Raw genomic sequence first — 18061 nt, forward strand, 5'->3', positions numbered from 1 at the left:
TATGTCTCTTTCTATGTGTGTGTGTGTATATATATATGTGTATATATGTATATATATACACATATATATGGATGTATGTGTATATATGTATATATATACACATATATATGGATGTATGTGTATATATGTGTATATATACATATATATGGATGTATGTATATATACATATATATGTACATATATATGGATGTACATATATACATATATACATATATATGTATACATATATATGTATATATGTACATACATATATGTATGTATATATATATATATCAAGAAACTTATCTGTGTATTTTAAAATCTATTAAGAAATTTAAGAAAGCAGACGTATATTAAGTAACATAAATGAATATAATCCACCTAGTGAATGATAAGAAATGGAGGAAAGAAAAGTTGCCAGTGCAGGTGTGTTTACAGCTGACAAACAGAGGTAAGGCTATTGTGATTCTAGGTTTCCAATGTGAAAATTGGTTCAATGACATGAATATATGACACAGGAGGGCATCAACTCACAACTCAGAACTCACTCCATTTTGTCTCCATTTGTCACTTGCACCTTCTACAAAAAGTTTCCTGCAGAATCCTGTGTAGCTGTGTATTTGAAAGTCCTCAGCGTGCAGCTGCTATCACACAGAGGCACAGATTGGTTGTATCCTCCGAATCCAAAAAAGCACTGTTTTTTTTTTTTCCTCAAAGAAAAGATCTACTATGGAACTACTGTCAGCAGAAGACATTTTCTTCCTATAAAAGAAAGGGTTTCATTTTATATATCCTTCTGTGTCTCCATTCTTCTCCATATTGAGGTTTGTTTAAAGAGGAAAAAAATTTTAAAAACCTCATTCACTGAATTGCGGTTGCTATTGTCTTGCACAAAAACAGTTTTGTTTTAAAAATCAATCATCTATGAAGATTCTCAGCAAGTCCACCATACCTACTGTGTACTGCACGTGGATTATATGCTCTTTCTAGTAGGTAAAAATATAGGATTTCTAAAATCATTTAAAAATATACATGGCTCTTTCCACTGATTTATATCTAACAGGGCCAAACATGTGAAGTATTGAAGAACTGCGAGGCATTTTACTGAACACTGTCATGAGGTAAACATATTGAAATACACGTATGTCTGGAATGAGATGCTGTGCTACACACACACACACACTATTTACAAATGGAGCAAGGATGAATTCTAAAAATATAGCTTGAGAAATGATTCAATATCAATTCCTATGAGGATCAAAGCACTCACTTAGTAGCCAGCCCTCTTCATTATGGTAATGCTATGGTTTTATGGATACCTAGGGTTTTCATCTGATTTACTTTTGGAGGAGAGTCGACACACACAATTGAGAGTTTCTTCTCAGGAAGAGTTGAAAGCCATATCACGGGCATCGGAGGTACCAAAGGTAAGTGTGAGCAGGCCTGCACTGTCCACTTGGAATAACTAGATTCATCAAAAAGTAAATCTGTCTATTCCAAGGCATGTTTTTGAGATTTTTATTCTTTCAGACACATCCAATGTTTCTGCTTTTGGAAAAAATAGATAAGACTAATTCTCTAGGCTATAAATCACTCTAATGTGGAGGGAAATGTGTTAGCTGGTTGTATTACAAAGCCTTTACTTCATATTTAATAGGCACCTGCAATACCAGCATTATACAAAGCTCTCTACTTTGCAAATCTTTAAAACCCCACTTAATTTTCAGTACCGATTTCCTGCAATCTAAGAGCTTATGAAGGGTTCACTGTGTTCATACAGATCTATGCAAAATGTGCCAGAATTTCCCTGTCTGTGATGGCATTCATTTGGAGGTGAATCCCAAATTTTTATCACTGGCGTGCTTATTTCCGACCAAAATAAATATCCTTAGAATGAAAGCTGAAGATTACGAGGACAAAAAGGAGGCAAAGTAACTAGCACTGGGAGAGATATATGCAAATATCAGCTCAATGACAATTCTTCATACCATTTACAATTGAAGCTTAAAGACCCAAATACTCTGCAATCCATTAGTTTCTCAATATCCTGGAAGGGATTAGAGTATTTCTTAATCAACTGCTAACAGACTGAAAAAGGCCAGAGAGTGGATATTAACAAAGCAGGGTAATACTAAAATGCAGAGATGGCCAGATAGAAAGACAAATTGTGGAAGAATGTTAAAATATATTATACAAACGTGGTAAAATCAACCCAATTTCTACCTCCTTGCAGCCCACATAATTAAAAATCTATATAAATGAATGAATGCTGAGGCTGTAATAGAATCCTTTTAAGAAAAGATAAGTTCACTTGTTAACAAATTCTGGAATAATGAGTATAACATGACTAGAAGGAATTAATCAAATATGCCCCTCAAATTGTGCTTATATCTTCACCACCCCCAACTGTACAGATGGTCCCAAGTCCATCATTTTAAATGTGATATGTGCTGATGGACCAGTAATCGATTGGACTGTTAAAATTGGGGAAATATTTAAATAATGTAAATAACAGAGAAGTATGGAAAAACCTATCCCTAATCAATGACTTCAAGTTCTGAATGCCTTAAAATCATATTATGGCTCAGAAATTTCTACTAATTCCAGTACTATTCTTATCTATAGGATACAAACTGTCTAGAGGACAAAATGTGAGTGAGAGAGTAAATATGGGTTGTTTTCCCACTTTATTCCTGCCATCACCCTTTACCATTAAGGAAGGGTAGTTGTTTAACTTACTTAATGAACTTCCATTTTAATGAATCTTGGCTTAGGGAAAAAAGAATATAAATCAAAACCAAAATGTCAATCATAGTAATATGTCTTTCTTGTTCTATGTTTCTGATGACTGACAGCCCAATAGGTTTGTATCAAACAAAGGTAAAAAGCATGTGTTCCTTTCCAAATGAAATGTTTGACAGATTTAACAGCTATCTGAAATAACTGATGAAATCCTAAACAGCACAGCCTATCTCTTAATGTACATGAGAAATCTTATTTCTACAACATTTGGATTTTTTTTCCCTGATCTGATGCAGATTCAGGGAGTCCTAACTAATACAAAGGATGTACCACATTAGCATTATTAGTTATTGAACTCCTATGCTTCCAGATATTGAAAACTTTAGAGCAAGCCCCCTGCTGCCTGGCATTCCCAAATTCTCACTAATATCTGACCTGTGATTAGTCATATTTTTTTTTAAAATGACAAATTTTAGGGCCCTGGTATGTAGAATTCTGGAAAATCTATTAAACATAAAATCAGCTGTCAAGAAAGCCAAAATTTAAAAACCCGTGTATTTTTAAATAATTCTTAGTTTCCAACTACCTTGACTATATAAGATATTAACTAACTTGTTAATATTAGCAGGAGACTAGTTTGAATAAAGGGTCTCCTTCAAGAAAACATCACACTAAATTCAGAGAACGCTTACTGCAGGGATTTTAAGTGAAAGTGGTAAACAATTCACTAAACTCACTTTCTTTTTTGCCTGAAATAATACGCAAGCTAAGAGTTCAACTCTGACAAAGTCAAACTGAGACAGTGCTAAAAAAGGAGCAGTAAAGTTGACATAGCCCTCGAGCCCATAAACACTCAGTCTGGTACCGCTAGACCAGCATGGCATCTGTGAGTGTTAGTTAGCATTTGGACTATTTCTGCATTCCCACCTACCCCCCCCCCCCAAAAAAAAATTAGAAACCAAAACAATCTGAACAATAAAATAAAATTGTGGAAACAATGCTTCTGAGAAAATAATTTACAGGTCTCACTTTCATACCTCAGTACTGTCACAGAAAATAATGCGATATGAAAAATAATTCATTAAGAGACCATTTCTAATATTTTGGGTATAGTTTATGCACATCTCACATATGTCAGTCAACATAAAAATGAAAGTTCAAGAGTCAGACTAATTCACAATTGGTTATGAGGAAATGTGGTTTTAGATTTGAGGTTTTTCATTAAATCTAAATTCTATTTTACTATTTCATGTATATTTTAATTTGAGCTATTATGAGAAGATACATTATAGCTTGAGATATTTAATAAGACTATACATATACTCAAAGAATATCACGTATTCTTACCAGTACAATACTTGCAAGGTAATTTTAGTGATATTAAAGCCTCTTCTGTAACACCGTAAGGATGACTCACTTGAAACTAAGGGAACATCAGTTTAGAGTGTTTCTATATATAGAAATAATCGTAAAATTTAGGAGATAGTCTTTTAACTACTGAAATTGTTTTCTCTACGTTAACACGTATTCAGTAATCAGAAGACACATCTATGCTTAATACAGTGGCAACTTTTATTTTTACTCTCCTCAAGGTTATTAGCAATGAATGCTAAAATGTACCTTGAATTTTATAGCTTAGCTGTATCAAGTTGAAAAAAAAATCAAGTATTTGTATCACAAATCCAAGAGGAAAGGTAGCCAGTTTGAATAGATGGCCCATTCTCATTTCAAATTCCTAAATCAATCCAAGGGGTCTGGGTTTCCTTTACCTCACAACTGACTTCTTGATTATAGGGCACTTGGCCAAAGGGAAGGAGTGGAAATAAAAATTGCAACTGATAACATTGTAAATATACTCTGCATCTTGGGGAGCAATTTTTCTCCACATACCACCTGTGTTCAACTGTCACGATATACTGCAACATTTGTTTCAAGTATCGTCACATTTTTTTAGTAGCCTCACATTAGTTCAGATTTGCTGCCTTCACTTCTTTCACTTGCATTTTCCCACTGTTCTAAATAGCAATTCTATGACTGTCTTCTGCATTTTACGTGACACAGCACTTCAGTGGTTGTAGTGGGATTATTCAAAAATGAAAAATAATCATAAATGTAGTATGGTATCTCTAAATGACTGGGAATAGAAGCAATTCCCTTTCTGTAGTAAAAGTACATGTATACACTTGAGTATAGCATGCACACACATTTTCAATGTTTAATTTCTTCAATACATACACAGATATACATATGAGCAAATACTCTCGATTGTGAACAGTTGAAGTCAGGATACTTAAACTCTAAAATAAGCATTTCATTTAGAAAATTAAACATGACTGTTTACCCAGAACCAGACTGTAATGCAACTCTCACAGATTGTTTTATTACTGGAAGAAGTTGTCAAATGTAAATAGGTCACTTTTTTTTTTTTTTTTTTTTTTTTTTTACATTTTCATTTATACCCCCACAAAAAGCACACTGGGGCCAAGAAAATTAATTCCCCAAGTGCTGTCAACCAGGTTGGGAAATAGCAATAAACAGCTTACTGTAAAGCCCCTCCAGCCACAATAAAAAGGCTGTCAATAAGTGAGCTGAGTGAGAGCTGGGCTGTGTACAAACAGGTACTCTGGAAATGATAATCTGAAAGGGAAAAGACCTGACGTTTCTTATTCCAATATGCTGAGGCAGTGGTTCTCAAAGTATGGTCTCTGGACTAACAGCATCAACATGACTACGATCTTGTCAGCAATGGAAACTTTCAGGCTTGACCCCAATGGTACTGAATCAGAACATCTGGGAGTGGGGTCCATGTTTTAAGAAACCCTCCGGATCATTCTGAGACACCTTAAAGTTTGAGAACTTAATATCACATTTTAAAAATCACATCCACTAAGAATATATTTTCCTTTTAGAAAAATACACCAATGAGCTTTATCACTGTAAGCCCTACTGGAATTGATTATCTTGCCATCCTCTTAAACCTATAACAGTGAACTTCGCTTATTTATAAATAAATATCAAGACATGCTCTTGCTTTTCTTAAAAACCGGAAATTCCACCCAATCTGTGAATGATAAGGGTACTTCTGAAAATTCATGCAAAATAATTTGTGGAAAATCCAGTGACAGATTTGTTATGTTCAAGGAAAATGAAAGCTCAGTGAAATCGAGTGGATGAGGAATATGGTTTCCAACATTCTTTGCAGGGTCACACAAGGCAAAACAGCAGGGGAATGAAAGACAAAATAGGAACTTATGCCCTGATGGCAGAGGAGTCAGACATTATGTTTTCATTGTATCGACAACACAAATGAATGATATTTAAATTTGGTAGCCCTTTACTCAAGAATCTTGCATTTTACTCACACATCAACTAGCACCATTAAGTGAAAAAGGTATTCCTGTTCACAGCGCTCTGTGCCCACTCAACTAAAAATCTTCACACATTATATGTTTATAAATTCCTTTGAAAGCTTTTGTTGTGATAAACCCTACTTTTTTCAAAATTGTGTAGCTTCAGGAGCATATTCTGTATAAAAGCAACTAGTTGAAGAGAAGGAGCTAAAAATAGAACTTTTATTTTAGCTTAACTAGAACTTCTTCAGATAACACTCATGTAGTTCAGTTAAAAAAAAAAAAACAACCTAAAAGGATCGTATATAATTTATGTTCTTCATTCATAGAAAATATGCCTCTCACACTAAAATTGTACATATTGCTATCACCAACACTTCTCCTTACTTCCAATATTCCTTTTCTCCAACCCTGCAATTTTTCTTTCTCGGCGTGAAAATTTCTAAAAGGTATAAGCAAAGCCATTTCAATAGCTTTTCAGCATAATAGTGAATTACAGCTATGTCTGAACATCCAAATGACTACAATGAGAACTGCACAGTAACACATGGTCTCAAGGAATGTCTAAAATGCACTTTAGTTCCAGTTAGAGAATTAGTCAGCATCCTATTTTAAAGATTACATCATACAAATGTTCTTATGACTAAGCCTAAACAAAATATCTTTTCCATAATTTGCTGAAATGCACTTAACATTTATGTCACTGTACTACATAGAGTTTCAAGTTTTGTGGAGAAGTCAGAAAAAGTGGGCCCGTGCGTCAATGCTAATCCACACCACATTTACATGAAAAGAAAGATGATGTTGGAAGAATATCAGAATGTTTCTTTGGAAAACAAATTTCAGATTTTGTATGAAAAGTTCAAATCATGCTTGCTTTTTTCAAGAGAGTATGCAAATCATAAAATATCAGCATATTGTGAGTGACCTTCACCTAAAAAGTAAATAAAAAAGCCGTTTTCTTTCTTTTCATTAATAGTACCTTCATATTTAAGTCCATTAAATCCATTAAGTCCATTAGTTTCAAAAATTACTTAGCATGATTAACTATCTTATTTACCAACTTTCACAAACCTTTACTAAGCTCAGAAATCTTCTACATTTTAAAACAACCTCTCTTAAAAAGCTGATGAAGTTAACATAAAAATAAGTCTTCCCAACTTCAACTTCTATCAGATAACTTCATATGCTCCTCTAGAATTCTGACACGGACTTATTTTAATTCCTCTCATTCTGTGCCTTCAAGCTTTAAGTATATGTACTTTTAAAATGCTCTAGATATCTAATCTTTTACATTAAGAAGTAGAGATTTTAGTTGAATAATCACAGATAGACATTATGCTTACTGTTCTGGGAATATCTATGTGATTCACTGTCAAAATTACTTTTATGAATATCTTATTACCACAAAACCTTAAAGTCATTCCAGAGCAATAAACACTAGATGGTAAGAGGGAAATAGAGTTTCAATAAAACATTCTATCTCACCCCACGTCCCGCATAAAAAAAGGAAAAACTCTTGAGTTTTCACACACTGATCAACAATTGTCAATACTGTCCTGCAAATTTATTTTTGCTTTCCTTGATTTTCTGAAATCTATATGTTCCTTATTTTGAACAAATTCAGATGGGCCATCACCACAGGGGGACTCAGTACCAACAAGGGTAGAACTCAGATTACGAAATCCTAGAAAGTTGGTGTGGTGAGAGCTAATCACAAAAGCGCAACCAAATGAATTGAAATGCTAGTTGCTCCAGAGCAACTATCATTAAATAAAAGGTATCTTTGGCTGTAGTACCAGCTTGATCCTTCCCTCCCCCCTTTCCTTGCTACTGCGGGATGGGCGCCTGGCCAGCACAAGCGACATGATACCCTAGTGCCATCTACAGGCTATTACTGACACTCAAATTTCATGGCAATAGACAAGCACCAGTGAAATAAATTAGACAGCACTGCATTTAAATCTTTATTAACAAGGAATTATTAGACCTAAGAAAAACTAATTCTGGATTTGGTTGAAATATGAGTTTCTCAGCCTCTTAATCCCTCTTCATATGGCATATTTCACAGTTTAAAATGAGTTATGACAGATCACTTATGCATTACTAAGATGGGAGAATATTTACAATGGATTCATTCTTTTCTGTATAAATTGGTTATATCAGGGAGAAAGCATTCCTTCTATTTTTTTTTTTTTCTTGAAAGAGTACTTTGGCCATTACGGACAATTTGCCAACCTTCTATTCAATACCCAATGTACTATATTACAATGAAATCATCTGAAATCAAAGAGAAGGCTTCCTATATGGCTTCGTTGCAATCTATCAACAATCATGTGCTTCACGGCTGATGTACATTTAATAAACTACTATCTTGTTTAGAGACTAAAAAAAAATTAACCCCTTTAGCAACCACAGCTCCAAAATAATTATAGCGACACCTTCAAACGTCATTTAAAACTTGGGATTTGAAGGTGACTTTTTAGATCAAAAGGTAACGTGAAAATCTTGAAGCAGTCAATTTGGAAACCCCAGGAGCAGAATTTGGCATAACAGGACAGGTTTTCTTCTTCAGCAAACATTATCTTGGGACATTTTGGAATTATTTCCTCTTTTCATCTTTTGTCATTTGAAGGAAACTGGGAAGTTAAATAATTCTCAGAACTCAGAAATTTCAAAGCTGTTCTAAAAATTCTTGACTGAGCCCCAGAGGAATAAAAAAAGGGGTCAAGTTTTTTTTTTCCCTCTTTGTAACTAAGCTAAAGTTAGACCAAAACAAGAGACACACTGGCACGTTAATACTGGTTGACTGGGCACTTGTATGCAGTACTTATAGACCAGTAAAAGTGCTCGTTTACCTGTCTGGTGTGTAAGGGGCCCTTTGTCTTGAAGCCTCCTTGGGAACTGCACTCTGAGGCACTGAAGTGATCTGAACTAGTGGAAGAGCGTTTGGAGAGGGTGTCACAACCCCCGACAAAGGTGTTGTCCAAAGGGAGTTCCTGAATCACATGATGCTTTTTCACGGAAACCGGAGTGTCTGGTTTAAGATGAAAAGCAGGCTGTGGAGAAGCAGATTTGTAGTGCTTGGCCAGGTCAGGGCTGTTAGGCTTGAAGGTTGTTGGAGGGGCTGGGCCCCAGTCAAATCTTCCTATACTTTGCTCCTCCAGCTCAGCGGGCAGACTTATTGTCCCATTGATAGGTTCGTGAACTGCATCGTCAGGTTTGGACTCTTCAATTGTAACAAAGTTCAAAAGAGAGCTCTTGGGAGACTTTCTTTTCTTCCTTTTCTTTTTCTTGTTTTGTTTGTTCTCCTGGTTTGGGGACATCCACTCAGCACCTTGCTTGCTCCTCTGAGCTGCTTTGAACCTCGATGCATGGCGACATCGCACCAGGACAGTGACGAAGATCACCACTATGACCACCATGGCCCCTGCGACGATGGCAATCATGATGGTGAGATAGTCCTCATTTTGATAGGGTTGGCTACTGTCCCCTATGTTCCTATCCAGTGGGGTCTCCATAGTCCTGCGAATCAAGTCATAGATATAGGAGGCATTCCCAGCGGTGTCATTAACGTAAAGAAAAACAAGCACGAGTGTGTGCAAAGACTTAGGGTATCCCAGGTCACTTATATTGACCACCAAACGGTGCAAGCCCACATCAGTAGGTGCTGGCTTCTCTTCCAGAGTGATGTTACCTGTTACTGGATCGATCCGAAACAAGCCTTTGTTGTTCCCACTCACAATTGTATACTTCAGTTCGGCGTTCATCCCAGTGTCGATATCCACTGCAAAAACTTCTGCTACCACAGAGCCAGGAATGGCTGAGAGGGGTACCAACTTAAAAGAAGTGTTGGAAGGTGGAGAAATGACAACTGGGCTATTGTCATTGACATCCATGACATTGATAGTTACTTTTGCAGTGGAGGAACGAGGTGGTTGTCCTCCATCAGTGGCTTTGACATCAAAAGTGTAGGAACTCTGCTGCTCTCTATCAAATGAGACATTTGACTTTATGACTCCAGAATAGGGATCCAGCACAAAATTATCATTGTCATTTAGAATGGAGAGAGTCACAGCTTTATTCTCTCCAGCATCTGCATCTGTCACTGTGATTACCCCCACAGTACTATACTTTGGCAGATTCTCAGACACAAAAAATTGAAAATGATTATGAGTAAACTTGGGGCTATTGTCATTCTCATCCAGAACAGTAACTATCACGGCCGCTTGGCTTTGGAGGGGAGGGGTTCCATTGTCCCTGGCAGTTACTGTAAAAATGAACCGCTCCTGTTCTTCTCTGTCAAAGACTCTGGAGGCTGTCAAAACTCCTGTCTTTCGGTCCAAATCAAAGAAGGAGGCATTCGGTCCAAGCTGATAAACAATGTCCGCATTTTTCCCACTGTCTTCATCTGTGGCACTAATAGTTGTTAAGTATAACCCACGTCGGTTGTTTTCAGAAACTGACAGCTCAATTACAGGCTGGTTGAAAATTGGTGGGTTGTCATTTTCGTCCTCAAGCTTAACCCTTACCAGGGCAGTCTGATTTAAACTGGGTTTCCCAGAATCAGAGGCAACAATTTTAAAGCTGAATTCTTTGGTGCCCTCATAGTCCAACAAAGAGGAGGTCTCTAACAAATATTGGTTATCGTATACTGCCTTCAAATGAAATGGGACCTCTCTTTCAATAAAACAGATCACTTTGCCATTCACATCTGTGTCCTTATCTGAAACTGTAATTAGGGCAATCTTTGTATTGACAGGATCTTTCTCAGATAAATACACTGTGCCATTGATGGGACTTATAATGTACCTGAGGTCTATGTTAGGAGGGTTATCATTTACATCAGTGACATTGATGGTAACCGTTGCTCGAGCAGGAGTGGAGCTGCCATCACTAGCCAGCACTGTCACTTTGTGAATGGCTGTCTCCTCTCGATCTAGGGACCTCTGAACTGTAATCAGCCCAGTAGTATTATTTAAAGCAAAGAGCCTTTTGGTTGCAGGGGCGACCTGGGCACCAAAAATGTACCGGATTTCAGCATTACTGCCTATATCTGCATCAGTGGCATGGAGCTGAATTACAGAGGTGCCCACAGGAGCATTCTCTGGAATATGCACCTCCACTTGACCCTCTTTAAACACTGGCCTGTTGTCATTTACATCACTTACTGTGACCTGCAGTATGGCCGTGCTGGATTTCTGTGGAGTGCCTCCATCCTCTACTTTGATTTTCATCACATAGGTATCTTTCTGTTCTCTGTCCAAGTTTTGCTGAACAATCAATTGCGGCCACTTCTCTCCCTCCGGAGTTTCCACGATATCCAGTCCAAAAACACTCTGCCCATTTAACAATTCATAATGCTGTACACCATTGAAGCCTGTGTCAGGATCTGTTGCTGATGGAATTGGAAAGCGGCTGTTGATCAAAGTGTTTTCTGGAATGGAAATATTGATGACAGGGGATGGAAACATGGGGGCATTATCATTGGTATCCTTGACAATTATTTTTATTTTGATCAGCCTGAAAAAATCATTGGGGAGGATCACTACCTCAAGTTCAAAGAAACACTCATTCTCCTCAGCATAAGAGGCTCCAGCACAGAGTTTTTCTCTGTCTATTCTATTGGAGGTTGTGAAAATTTCCCCAGTGCTACTGGATACTTTCACCAAAGGGGCATCCCCAGCTTTAGAAACCAGTCTGTAGACAAGGCTGGCACTGGTCCCTGTGGCAGCATTGATGTGAGAAATGTTCAGATCCTTTGGTATGTTTCCTATGGGCACATTTTCAGGCAATTCCTCTCTAATAGTGTAAATAAGTTCTTGAGCTATTGCGGAATCCAGCCTTAAACAGGCAATCAGAGCAGCCAACAGGTAAAAATCCCTCAGGTCCATGATAATGTATTTATTTTCTTTTCCTGGATTTTAGGGTTTAAAGGTTTCCACTGAGGAATGATGCACGAATTGCAAGAGGAAGCGTGCATGGACTGGAGGATGCATTACATCTCATCGCTTATTTGGAGACAGCCACTGTCAACACAATCGTATAGACAATATTATTCTTCAGTAAACAAAAACACACAGTCATGAAATATCACAACACATTTTCCACTGCACATTAGTAAACATGGCAGTTTGCTCTGCCACTGTTTGCAAGTTAACTCTGTGGATGAAAACACTAAATATCCACTGCTTGTTGCATTTGCAGGAGAAAATGAAATTAATCTACTTTTGAATTAAGGACAGCTGCTATTTTTACCTGAATTCACCCACACTGTTTTTCAGGACACTGTTTAATTCAAAACATGCATTCTTGTTCTCCTCTTCCCCTCCCCCTGTCTTACCCGCCTCCTGGCTTCTAACCCACCTCCCTTAGTTTTTTTAGGTGCAAGTGAAAAACACCAAGTATTTAGCTATGGTTCCTGCTAATTGCTTTGTCACATGTCAAATGTGATGTTTTCTTCTCTGCTACACTGAGTCACCTCTTTCCTCTAAAAAGACTATCTCTTCTTTCCTCCCAGTTCCTCAACTGCCTTCTAATACAATCTTACTGGGAAACAAGCACCCGGACATGCTGCTGCAGCATCAGAAGCAATAGTCACCGGCCACTACACAGCCTCATTGCTTAAGAGCACGATACCAACACTTCAAATTTCCTACCCAGACCTTGCTCTCATTTCTCCATATTGCCAAATTATCCCCATTTGGATTAAGAAACACACTAAAACTTTTAAAAATGTATAATACAAGATTCCTCATCCTAGATGTGGAAGAGAGTGTGGAGATGGAAGTAAAACGCAGCTAACATTTCCATGTAACAGCACAATATTTTCTACTGAACATAAAAGAGGAAAAAATGCAGTTTCTTAACCCTGATCCCTGGTTATAATATGAGTAACATCTGCCACACATAAATACTGCAACCCAGTAACGCAGGTAAAAAGGCTTCTGCTTAGATGCTCCCCTAACTGCAATTTAAATGGGTGCAAGGCTCCAGGCAGCTACCTACTTGAGTAGAACTGGTCAGTTCCCAGGCTCTAATCTTATCTGCATTAGGCTGTACGGTAGCTGATGCCCGCGATTAGTTCCAGCAGAGTGATGCAGGTAGGGATGCAGATACAGCCTAGTAGGTGAGCTCTGCCCCAACCGTCTACCCAATTACAAACATCCCTCGTCCACACTGAGGACATATCTAAACACAAAATTTACAATTGTGCATGCGAAACTTTACACTTACGTTAGTTGCCTCAACCTTTCCCCTTTCCCGGTATGCTGCAGTTAGGAATGATTTGTTCCAACACATAGAAAGCCGTGCATCTGGTAGCACCAGTTTGGGGAGAAATCAGAAGCAGCAAAACGTTTCCTCCTTGTGAATTGTGTTGCTTCGGGCTGGCAAATTAGCAACTCCAGAGAACAAATTCACAGATTTGTCGTTAGTCATTCTCTTCACATTTTCGTCTCTATTACCACGGGGTCTGGGCTCTTCTGGTATTTAACACACACACAACATCCAGTTGCACTTCTTCAGCTCAGGGGTATTTTCCACAGCATCAGGCATACCATTTCCCTCCGATGTCAATACTGCTTAAGTCTAACTTCTGGTAGGAAACGTCAGAGTTGGGGTGATGGTGATTCTCTGGCTGCTCTCCGGGATGACAGTTGCCCGAAAAATTCCTAATCGGTTATCTCTTTCGTGCTTCAGAGACTCTAAGGTGCTCCTTCCTGTCTTGCATGCTCTCCCTCTCTCCCTTCTCCTCTGCCCCTCTCTCCTTCTCCCTCTCCTCTCTCCTCTCTGAACTGAATTTCTTGATATAACTCTCAATAAGCCCAGAGGGAGGGCGTGACTGCCAGAGCCCCGCCTCCGGCCCCTGATTGGCCCGCATCTTGCGGTGCGGGCGGCTGCAGCCAGGCACGAGGGAGGGGGCGAGGAACAAGGCGCTGACTGTCTCCCAGCCTCCCCTCCTCAGCGCCCCCTCGGCAGCCGCGAAAACCCGGAGAACTGATCCTGGCCCCGGGAGAGCCGGGCTCCAGGAGGCGCACTGAGCATGCCCAGCAGGGTTCGGCCCGGAGGGAAGTGCCGCTGCTCCCCAGGCCGGCGCGGAGGCAGCTCTCGCAGCGTGAGCCGCCCTTCGGTATGCTCTGTGCGGCGAGGGGCAGAGAACCGCGGAGCACCGGTGGTGGGACGAGCCGGGGCGGCGCGGGAGGCAGGCGGGCAGTGCAGGCAAGGATCCGGGGAGCCTCCCGCACCGCGATGGGCGGATGGGGGGGGGCGGGGTGCAGAGACGGCTCATCTCCGGGAGCACATTTCGCACTTGTCTTTACTAAATGGAGGGGCCAGAATGCGAAGGGAGGGAATAGTCAAACCGGGGTATGAGACACGATATGCGCTGTCACCCCTCAGGAGGAAGCACGGGCCAACGGATCTCCGGAGAGCGTTAAACAGACAACAAGCCCGGTGCTGCAACTAGAGGCTTTTGCTGGCAGGAACATTGGCAAGAAGGGCAGAGAGGGCGGATAGCGAAAGGTCGGAACAGGATATTTGAATCTCAACCAGGACCGGAAAGAAAATTAATTTGCGCACTTTCTAGAAGCAGGGTGATGGAAGATGCCTGGGGAAAGGGAAAGTGGCAGCTTCTGGGACGCCCTTGATCAGCCCCAGGCCTGTCTGGCGTGCGGTGCAAAGTCTCGTCTCGGAGAACAGCGTGGGCCACAGCGACCTATCTTAGCTGTCCTTGCACTTCGACTCCCGCGGTGTCCAGAAACCTAGGAACCCGAGCTCGTCAGGTCGCGCTGCTGCAGCAAAACCTGCATCCATCTCACCTAACTGCAAACTTTGCTTGTGAGAGGCTGGAAGGAGTCCCGTCCAGCTGTTCCCCAAGCTGTAGAACATTTCCTTTCCTTTTGCACTTCTGATTGCAACTTTACATGTGTACTTGTCTCTCCCTGTGCATTTCTGACTCCAGTTCTGTACCAAATCCTCACAGGTTTCTCCTTTTCATACAAGAGCTAAACGGAATGACTCCGGAAAGGATCAGCCTTATTCCCTAAATATTAGCCCCCGAAGCACTGTTTTCGATTGATCTTTTAAAATTAGCAAACCACGAAGATTTCTGTAAGGGACTCTACCCACAACGCCAGATACCTAAGTTTGAGGCATTAATAACAGTTCACTTGGAACAACACACAAAAAAAATATTTTTGAATGACCTGTAAAAGTTGTCTGACAAAGTCTTAATGCGTGATTGAATAACTTGTTCTAACTTAGAGGATAAAGAGTATTTGTCTTAAACCTCCGTGTTCCTCATTCTGTACTGGGCTGTAGAAGCACTAAAGACTCTACAGTTAAGCACTATGATGGCATGTTCCTTTTGTTTCAGTACAATGTTTTGGTTGTTGTTTTTTTTCCAATAAGAACAACTTATTTTTAGATATTTAAAAGTAAAAAAGGAAATCATTAAGCCTACCAATCTTAGATATTGTATAAATAATTCCATTATTTAACCAACTCATTTGGCATTACAATTTCCCCTCATCTGTGAAAATATAAGCTCCTTTTTATTCAAACTTTTCCTCTGGCGAATATTCACAATAAAAGTGCAGTACCTAAAAGCCCACTGTAAAATACATTGATCCCTTATACATAAAATAGAAAAACAGTTTCTTGCAAGCAATAGGTGGATATTGTTTTTAAATAGCCTAATGACTCTTACGATAGTATTTTGTAGGATTAGAATATACAGAATGAAAAGGTCTGCTTAAGTATACAAAAGTCAAAAAAAAATTACCTGATACAATGTGAATTACAGGAATTCTTTTATTTTACTACTGATGATTATTTTGCCATTCACAAAATCTACAGTTAAAGCTAGTGCATTGTTCCAACTGTCACCTATTTTATGCTCTGAACTAGTTTAAAATAAATGAACCATCATCCTGATACATTTACAATAAACACAGCAGCACAGGCACTTTCCAGTTCATTTCATAAGCATCGTGCTATCTCACCTTCTTATTCTAATCATACTGTAGTCATTTCAAAGTTCTGTTGTAATCGCAACACATAGCTTAGCAATAATTATTTAACCTTATTACCAAGCGTAATTGTTTCTGTTTGCTAAAGAATAGCTTGACTTGTAGTCAGAACCCATTATCTTATACTCAATAGACGAAATCTTAGAACACAGATGAAGGTTAGGAAGAGAAAAAAAAATTATCACATGACTAAATTTACAACCATGAGACTTCAATTAATGGAAACCACAGGTCAAAGCCCCCAAAAAGAAATACATTTAGATTCTTTGCAAAGGAAATTGAACTCAGAAATAGAGCTGACTTCAGTGCATTCTATTTTGTGTTTATTTAGCATATCTAAATCACTGAGATTCTTTAACCATACCAGTTTTAGCTCTTAAAGCCAGAACAGTTGAAGCTTATTGTTACCCTATTATATTCCAACTTATAAACTATAGAATGAGAACTACGATTAGAGATCTCATGAATATCCCTGGGAAAAAATAACTTGAGGCTTCTGACCAAAACACTATGTAAAACATGTGCATAATGAGAGCTGCTCACAATTCATCTCTACTTTTTGAAAGTTGTGTCAACAGAATTATGAACTTGGGAAATAGTAATTTTAGTTTTCGTAGGGGAATATATTGTGTTTTTTTTTACTGCATTTTAATTGTTTTTCCTTAGTGAATTGAATAAAATATTAGATTTCCAATTATGACTTCCAATACAGATCTTCCAAGATGTATTCTAGACTTCCAATTAGATCTCTTTTAACCATTATTCATCTTTGTTAGTGCATGTGTTGTAGAGCCAGGAATCACGATATTCTCACCTGTGTTGTACCTGATTAGTACTTTAGGAATTATGTCATCTGGGCTATATTAAAATTGCCTTAGTGTTCTCTCTGCATTATGTAAGTCATGGGACACTTACAAAGCTAAGTCACCTTCAGCCAGCTAACTGAAAACTAAAATGCTATTACAGACTTATGTTGAAACAGATGTCAGGTTGAAATTATTATATTCTGAAATTTTAATGTTGCTCTGTTTATATATATTAAACCATAGTTTCCATGTAATGGCACTTAATAACTTAAATTATGAAGTTTAATTGGATTTTCATCTGATTTTCTAGTTATCACTCAGCATTTTAAAATTACATTTCATATCAATTGTAAAGGCTTCTTTAAGAAACAATTTATACAAGAAACAGACTGTGGTACTTGGAATGATCAAATGAACTCAAGGATTTCAGAACTAAAATTTTCGACTCTAATATACTAGTTCTATATTGTAATCAAAGTTAAAAATTAAAAAATATTTCCATGCCCTATATTTCTAAAGTTCCTTTAATCTAGATGTCTTATTGTGTCTGACACACATTAATCAATCAATCACAGGGGGTCTTACCTCACAGCAGGTATTATTGTCCCCACTTCACAAAAGATGCTAGACTATTGTACCCTACTTCTGGGGGAGAATTGTGTGAAGAATACTAAGGGTTATTTGTATTATCACTGTTTAGAAAATGACAATGCAGAATTCTAAAACCACAAAAAGAAAATTAACACCTTTTAAGCCTGTGCAAACTGGTTAAGTGTAGTAAGCTTCTTAAATAATTCTGTTGCTTCACTATTAGCTTTTTCTTTGAATACTTTTTTTTTTCTTTAACGAAAACCTAGCTCAAGGTAATCAAATCACAAAGGAAAGCAGGTGACAAGAAGCTTCATTCTGTTTGAATGACTGAACTAAATTTATCCCAATTTGCTATATTTTTATGACTGACAACGATTATAGATGTCAGGTTTGTAGCTCTAACAGTTATTACAATATTAACTGACATTTTCCAGTGCCTCTATGTTATCATGACTACTATATAAAGAAAATATTGAATTTTCAAGTTTCGTTATTGGTTTTTTAAGACGTAAGGTCATATCGAGACATAGCTTTCATAACAAAGCCTTTCCCCTCTCATAGG

General features: G+C 38.3%; 1 protein-coding gene across 1 annotated transcript; it reads right to left on the reverse strand.

The window, feature by feature from the left end:
• Nucleotides 1-351: 351 nt before the first annotated feature.
• On the reverse strand, nucleotides 352-13874 carry PCDH9 (protocadherin 9). Its single transcript, XM_049647046.1, has 2 exons — nucleotides 13308-13874; nucleotides 352-12100 (listed from the first exon to the last, which is right to left on the reverse strand). Exon 2 carries the CDS (start codon nucleotides 11963-11965, stop codon nucleotides 8867-8869), a length of 3099 nt encoding a protein of 1032 aa, XP_049503003.1. The 5' UTR covers nucleotides 11966-12100; nucleotides 13308-13874; the 3' UTR covers nucleotides 352-8866.
• Nucleotides 13875-18061: the final 4187 nt, after the last annotated feature.

This window comes from Panthera uncia (assembly GCF_023721935.1).
Source record: "Panthera uncia isolate 11264 chromosome A1 unlocalized genomic scaffold, Puncia_PCG_1.0 HiC_scaffold_16, whole genome shotgun sequence".
Classification (NCBI taxonomy): Eukaryota; Metazoa; Chordata; class Mammalia; order Carnivora; family Felidae; genus Panthera; species Panthera uncia.